Source organism: Triticum dicoccoides, chromosome 7A (genome assembly GCF_002162155.2).
Source record: "Triticum dicoccoides isolate Atlit2015 ecotype Zavitan chromosome 7A, WEW_v2.0, whole genome shotgun sequence".
NCBI classification, from domain to species: Eukaryota; Viridiplantae; Streptophyta; class Magnoliopsida; order Poales; family Poaceae; genus Triticum; species Triticum dicoccoides.
This window is the reverse complement of record NC_041392.1, coordinates 573,077,855-573,085,924: the sequence shown is the minus strand read 5'-3', so window position 1 is coordinate 573,085,924 and position 8,070 is coordinate 573,077,855. Positions and strand designations below refer to the sequence as shown.

General features: G+C 51.5%; 1 protein-coding gene across 1 annotated transcript in view; it reads left to right on the top strand.

Annotated features, from left to right (window-relative positions):
- The first annotated feature begins 7,058 nt into the window (after positions 1-7,058).
- The window catches only part of LOC119329433 (BRISC and BRCA1-A complex member 2-like), an 8,174-nt gene continuing 7,162 nt past the window's right edge, over positions 7,059-8,070 (top strand). Inside the window, exons 1-3 of the mRNA XM_037602477.1 lie at positions 7,059-7,252; positions 7,326-7,413; positions 7,498-7,678. Coding sequence (XP_037458374.1) covers positions 7,145-7,252; positions 7,326-7,413; positions 7,498-7,678 — 377 coding nt within the window. The 5' untranslated portion in view covers positions 7,059-7,144. The remainder of the gene's footprint in view (positions 7,253-7,325; positions 7,414-7,497; positions 7,679-8,070) is intronic.

Here is an 8,070-nt window from a genome sequence, read left to right as displayed (position 1 = left end):
AAAAAAGAAGAGAGGCCAAAGAAGCCTAAAAAGAAAAAAAGAGAAAAAATAAAAAAAATGAGAGAAAAGAGAGAAGGGACAATGTTACTATCCTTTTACCACACTTGTGCTTCAGAGTAGCACCATGTTCTTCATATAGAGAGTCTCATGAGTTATCACTTTCATATACTAGTGGGAATTTTCATTATAGAACTTGGCTTGTATATTCAACGATGGGCTTCCTCAAATGCCCTAGGTCTTCATGAGCAAGCAAGTTGGATGCACACCCACTTAGCTTCAGTTTGAGCTTTCATACACTTATAGCTCTTAGTGCATCCGTTGCATGGCAATCCCTACTCCTCGCATTGACATCAATTGATGGGCATCTCCATAGCCCGTTGATTAGCCGCGTCGATGTGAGACTTTCTCCTTTTTGTCTTCTCCACACAACCTCCACCATCATATTCTATTCCACCTATAGTGCTATGTCCATGGCTCACGCTCATGTATTGCGTGAAAGTTGAAAAGGTTTGAGAACGTCAAAAGTATGAAACAATTGCTTGGGTTGTCATCGGGGTTGTGCATGATTTGAATATTTTGTGTGGTGAAGATGGAGCATAGCCAGACCATATGGTTTTGTAGGGATAACTTTCTTTCGCCATGTTATTTTGAAACGACATGATTGCTTTATTAGTATGCTTGAAGTATTATTATCTTAATGTCAAATGATAGACTATTGCTTTGAATCACCCATGTCTTAATATTCATGCCATGATTAGATTACATGATCAAGATTATGCTAGGTAGCATTCCACATCAAAAATTATCCTTTTTATCATTTACCTACTCGAGGACGAGCATGAATTAAGCTTGGGGATGCTAATACGTCTCCGTCGTATCTATAATTTTTTATTGTTCCATGCCAATATTCTATAACTTTTATATACTTTTGGCAACTTTTTATACTATTTTTGGGACTAACATATTGATCTAGTGCCCAGTGCCAGTTCCTGTTTGTTGCATGTTTTTTGTTTCACGGAAAATCCATATCAAACAGAGTCCAAATGGGATAAAAACTGAGGGACCTTTTTTGGAATATATGTGATTTTTGGGAAGAAGAATCAACGTGAGACGATGCCGAGGGGGCCACGAGGTAGGGGGCGCGCCCCAGGGGGTCAGGCGCGCCCCGGGCCCTCGTGGCCACCCCGTAAGGCGGTTGGTGCCCTTCTTTCGCCGCAAGAAAGCCAATATCCAGATAGAAATCATGTTAAAATTTCTGCCCAATCGGAGTTGCGGATCTTCGGGAATATAAGAAATGGTGAAAGGCCAGAATCTAAAACGCAGAAACAGAGAGAGACGGAGAGACAGATCCAATCTCGGAGGGACTCTTGCCCCTCCGCCACCATGGAGGCCATGGACCAGAGGGGAAACCCTTCTCCCATCTAGGGAGAAGATCAAGGAAGGAGAAGAAGAAGGGGGCCCTCTCCCCCTCTCTCATGGTGGCGCCGGAACGCCGCCGGGGCCATCATCGCGACAACGATCTACACCAACACCTTTGTCATCTTCACCAACATCTTCATCACCTTCCCCCATCTATCTACAGCGGTCCACTCTCCCGCAACCCACTGTACCCTATACTTGTGGGTTGTCATGGAGCTCTGTAGCATTTCTGATATTATATGTGGATGACATATTGTTGATCGGAAATGATACTAAATTTCGGAATGGCATAAAAGGATACTTGAATAAGAATTTTTCAATGAAAGACCTTGGTGAAGCTGCTTATATATTGGGCATCAAGATCTATAGAGATAGATCAAGACGCTTAATTAGACTTTCTCAAAGCACATACCTTGATAAGTTTGGAAGAAGTTCAAAATGGATCAGTCAAAGAAAGGGTTCTTGCCCGTGTTACAAGGTGTGAAATTGAGTCAGACTCAATGCCCAACCACTACAGAAGATGGAGAGAAAATGAAAGTCATTCCCTATGCATTGGCCATAGGTTCTATCATGTATGCAATGATGTGTACCAGACCTGATGTGTGCCTTGCTATTAGTTTAGCAGGGAGGTACCAAAGTAATCCAGGAAGGGATCACTGGACAGCGGTCAAGAACATCCTGAAATACCTGAAAAGGACTAAGGATATGTTTCTCGTTTATGGAGGTGACAAAGAGCTCGTCGTAAACGGTTACGTTGATGCAAGCTTCGACACTGATCTGGATGACTCTAAGTCGCAAACTGGATACGTATTTATATTGAATGGTGGAGCTGTCAGTTGGTGCAGTTCCAAGCAGAGCGTCGTGGCGGGATCTACGTGTGAAACAGAGTACATAACTGCTTCGGAAGCAGCAAATGAAAGAGTCTGGATGAAGGAGTTCATATCTGATCTAGGTGTAATACCTAGTGCATCGGGTCCAATGAAAATCTTTTGTGACAATACTGGCGCAATTGCCTTGGCAAAGGAATCCAGATTTCACAAGAGAACCGAACACATCAAGAGACGTTTCAATTCCATCCGCGATCAAGTCAAGGAGGGAGACATAGAGATTTGCAAGATACATAGGGATCTGAATGTTGCAGACCCGTTGACTAAGCCTCTCTCACGAGCAAAACATGGTCAACACCAAGACTCCATGGGTGTTAGAATCATTACTATGTAATCTAGATTATCGACTCTAGTGCAAGTGGGAGACTGAAGGAAATATGCCCTAGAGGCAATAATAAAGTTGTTATTTATATTTCCTTATATCATGATAAATGTCTATTATTCAAGCTAGAATTTTATTAACCGGAAACTTAGTACATGTGTGGATACATGGACAAACAGAGTGTCCCTAGTATGCCTCTACTTGACTAGCTCGTTTATCAAAGATGGTTAAGTTTCCTAGCCATAGACATGTGTTGTCATTTGATGAACGGGATCACATCATTAGAGAATGATGTGATGGACAAGACCCATCTGTTAGCTTAGCATAATGATCGTTTAGTTTTTCTGCTATTGCTTTCTTCATGACTTATACATGTTCCTCGGACTATGAGATTATGCAACTCCCAAATACTGGAGGAACACCTTGTGTGCTATCAAACATCACAACGTAACTGGGTGATTATAAAGATGCTCTACAAGTGTCTCCGATGGTGTTTGTTGAGTTGTCATAGATCGATATTAGGATTTGTCACTCCATGTATCGAAGAGGTATCTCTGGGCCCTCTCGGTAATGCACATCACTATGAGCCTTGCAAGAAATGTAACTAAAGAACTAGTTACGGGATGATGCATTACAGAACGAGTAAAGAGACTTACCGGTAACGAGATTGAACTAGGTATGATGACACCGACGATCGAATCTCGGGCAAGTAACATACTCATGACAAAGGGAACAACGTATATTGTTATGCGGTTTGACCGATAAAGATCTTCGTAAAATATGTAGGAGCCAATATGAGCATCCAGGTTCCGCTATTGGTTATTGACCAGAGATGTGTCTTGGTCATGTCTACATAGTTCTCGAACTCGTAGGGTCCGCACGCTTAACGTTCGATGACGATTTGTATTATGAGTTATGCGATTTGATGACCGAAGTTTGTTCGGAGTCCCTGATGAGATCACAGACATGACGAGGAGTCTCGAAATGGTCGAGACATAAATATTGATATACTGGACAATGTTATCCGGACACCGGATGAGTTCCAAGAGGTACCAGATAATTATCGGAGTGCTGGAGGCTTATCAGAACCCCCCGGGGGAACTAATGGGCCTCTATGGGCCTTAGTGGAAGAGAGTAAGGGCCGGGAGGGGCTGGCCGCGCCCCTGGATCCGAATTGGACGAGGGGAAGGGGGCAGCGCCCCCCCCTTTCCTTCCCTTCCCTCTTTCCCTTCCTTCTTCCTCCTCTTCCTTAGGTGGAAACCTATTAGGACTTGGAGTCCTAGTAGGATTCCCCTCTCCTGGCGCACCCTAGGAGGGCCGTCCGGCCTCCCTCCCCTCCTTTATATACGGGGGCAGGGGGCACCCTAGAACACACAAGTTTCTCTTAGCCGTGTGCGGTGCCCCCTCCACAGTTACACATCTCGGTCATATTATCATAGTGCTAAGGCGAAGCCCTGCGCTGGTAACTTCATCATCACCATCACCACGCCGTCGTGCTGACGAAACTCTCCCTTGGCCTCAACTAGATCAAGAGCTCGAGGGACGTCATTGAGCTGAACGTGTGCTGAACGCGGAGGTGCCGTACATTCGGTACTTGATCGGTTGGATCGCGAAGACGTTCGACTACATCAACCACGTTACTAAACGCTTCCGCTTTCGGTTCACGAGGGTACGTGGACACACTCTCCCTTCTCATTGCTATGCATCTCCTAGATAGATCTTGCATGATCGTAGGATTTTTTTTTGAAATACTGCGTTCCCCAACACCGTCGACTCCTCCTGCAGCACCTACATGCTGCGGCCGATCCCTTCCCCGGTCGTCGCGCCGGCTGACCTGTTTGCCAACTCCGTGCGGGACCCCAAGCAGATGCACACTAGCGGAAGCAGCACCTCGTCGTCCTCCTCTCTCGGTGGGGGCGCCAGGAGCTCTGTGGTGGAGGCTGCTCCGCCGGTCGCGGCTGTGGCAACCGCGCCCGCTCTGCCGGTCGTCGTGGTCAACACACAGGAGGCCGGGATTCGGCTGGTGCACGCGCTGTTGGCGTGCGCGGAGGCCGTCCAGCAGGAGAACCTCTCGGCCGCGGAGGCCCTCGCCTGCCACGTCTTCCGCTTCCGCCTGCAGACGGACAACTCCCTCCTCGACGTCGCCTTCCCCGACCTCCTCACCAGCGCCGGCCCCCCGCAGTCGGACGAGACCGACGCCTTGTAGCAGGTGGCCTGGAAGCTTGCCCAGTTTGCGCACACCATCTGCGTCAACTTCAAGTACCGCGGCCTCATCGCCGCCATGCTAGCGGACCTGGAGTCGTTCATGCTGCAGCCGAAGCGCGACAGAGCGGGTAGGACGGGTTGGCCCGGAGCCACGGGTCGGCGCAACTAGATGGAAGGCATGGCGACACGCCGGCATGAGGCCGAGGTCATCGTCGCCGCAAAACACGCACTGGCACACGACGCAGTCCCTGGACGACCTGGGCAGCGCGGTGAGGGACGACGAGGCGGCTGCCGCCGGAGCTGGGCGCGTCCACGACCATGAGCCGGGCGCGGCCACGGTGCCGTGCGTGGAGGAGTCCAAGTGCCGAGTGCGCCCATGGTCGCCAGGAGCTGGCGGTGGACATGATGGGCAGAGAAACCTCCGGCACGCTCAACATGTTTGACAAAATAATATGCCAAACCTGGTGGGTGTTAAGCTTTGTTGTTAACTCCTAATCATATGCATGTATGCAACCAAACCCCGGGTGAAAATTGCATCTCGATGACAAGACCCCTAATGCAGGCAACCAATCAACCGGTCATCTACGTTTTTGGCCTTGTTTTTCCTTACTTAGGCCCTGCTCAGCCTAGCTCGTTTTTGCTCTCCTAGCCGGGCTCGGTGGAGAAACTAACCAAACATGCCCCTAGTACAACCGCCCAGCCATGTACTAATTCATTTGGGATCCTGATATTAATCCATAGCGGTGAACGAGAGGCATCCGATTTTGTCTCTGGAATATAGCAAACCAAGAACAGACAACCCAGTCCACACGTGTGGAAATGATGCATGGGAAGGAATAAGAGCATCTACAGCCGGACTTGGCAAATCCGACCCCTCAATCGGTCGCGGACGCGCCCAGACGCGTCCGCGGACAGTGACCGGTCACCCCTCAAAAAACACATTTCAGATCTGGATACCTTAAATTAGAAACCTCAAATCCATATTATTACATGCAATGTGAAACATAATCTACGTGAGCTCGTCCGGTTCCGCTTGCCCAGCTCCGCCCTGGTCATGTCCGGAGGGCAGCTGCGCTCCTCAGAGTGTTGGTCTGGTCGTCGTTAAGGTAGGGTAGGGCATGGGACACGAGCTGGCTAACGGGACTCAAGGCCTCGTCGTCTCGCATGCCCTACTCTTCCTTGTCGGAGACCGGAACCCGAACGGTGCCGGTGGACGTCAGATCGATGATGGATCCGTCCGGGGACGAGCTGCCGACGTCCACCATGATGCGATTGCTGCGCCCGGACTGATACGTCATACGGGGCGCGGAGAATGCGACTCCGCCACGCCGACGTCCGCTGTCGCGAGGGCTGCCGCTGCCTCCCGCGCCTGGTGCCTTGCACGGTGGGCACGACATGCCATGGCCTCGTTGGATGAGGCCCATGGTGTGTCCCTATGCTCGACGCGCCTCCGGAGGGGTTGCGCGTTCGCCAGCGTGTCCAGATGCCAGACGGACCGCACGGCCTCCGGCTAGGCAGCTATGGCCGGCCTAGCGCCGGATCCATGCCCATTTGGGTGGACGCAATGGATTCCCGACGGATGGAGTCCGAGCACAGCCATCCACAGGCCTCCTCCCGGGCACGGCAGAGCGCAAGTCGTATGACCATCTCCTACTCGGGGCCGCGCGGGATGAGCGCGGGGTCGACGGATCTGGAGGTGAAGGACTCGGATCCGCTTCCCGCCATGCCGGAGAAGGCCTGGAAGGAGTCAAAAACGAGCTTGGGTGGCGGAGGAGGAGTTAAGGGAGGGGAGTGAAGTGGCTAGGGTTTGGTTCGGCGAGCGGATGGGGAGAAATTTATGTGGGGTCGGGTGGGCCAGCGTGGGCGGGGCCCGACGTGGCGGGCGTGCCAGGCGCTCCATATTTGGGCTGGATATGGAGGTGCCGGTCAACCCGGACGTTTGAGGGCCGTTTGAAGGGGCCGTCTGGGTCAAAAAATCATGACCCGACAATGACCGGACGGCCTGCTCAAGCGTATGAGGCTGATTTGAGGGGTCCGGTTGTAGATACTCTAACCGAGACACGGATCCAACGGCCAAAAGAACCGGATGCGCGAGAGGGCTTGAATTAGGTTTTTCTTTTTAGGGGTGGACTTGAATTAGGTGCAGTTTCTACTATCCTAAATTCTACATGGGCCGCAACGGACCAAACTCACCAGAGAAAGATCAGTCGGCCTACACCTCCTGCTGTTTGACCCTTTTCCAAACCCAAAGACAGTACTAGCAGAGAGGGAGCTGTCCCGAATCCGTCGGTTACCACGACTGCCGCCGGCGATGGCTCCCTCCGCCGACGCCGCCGCGCCCGCCCCGACCCCTCCGCTGGCGCCCCTCATCGCCGCGCAGCTCAAGTTCCTCCTCACCAACTCCAGTCTCCCCATCAAGGTACCTAGGGTGCTCACGACTGCTCCACCATTCCGGTCCCTCCTCTCACCTGCCTCCCCGCGCTCGCTTGCAGGTGGTGCAGATCTGGTCCGGATGCAGCAGCGGCCGCTACGCCGATCGCTTCACCCTCGGCATCCCCTTCTGCCTCGACTACGTCTACTGTAACGCACCCCTACCCACCCGCTCGCTGTAATGGCCTAGGGTTCGGTGCTCAGGTTTTCGCGGCTCTGATCTTGGTTTCGCAGGGGATTTCTTGTATAATGCGATGCACCCCAAGGTGGCGCCGGACGTCATATTCGGGCAGGGCGACGAGGGGTTCCAGCCGCTGGTCGATTATGACGAGTCCGGGAATGGGGGCAAGAGCTGCTTGGCACACTGGGATTACCGCGACCCCCGTGGCCTCCTCTGCCTCGTGGAGGAGCTCCGGTGATTCCCCTTTGCTTCTATGGTTCTCTATGCTGTCATGTGATCATTAGTGTTGTGTGTAATTGCTCTGTGTGCATGTTAATTGGACTGGAGGCGGTATGAGTTGGGAGTTGCGAACATGGGAATAGGGTTTCGATATGCAGGGGTGGATTCATCCATTTGACATTGCTGCGGTCTAGTTTGGATAACTAAAATCTTGCACAACCTATGTCATACTAAACGAATTGATGTGCGTGTTTTTTTTGTGTCGCTTCCTCTTCTCTCAAATGCATGTAAAGCTATGTTTTTAAAGCGTCCCTAAGGCGACGCCTAGGCGTCGAAGCGCTCCCCCTCCGCTTTGGAAAATCGACCGCTTTGGGCGCCTAGGCGTCCAAAGCGCCCGCCTAGGCGCC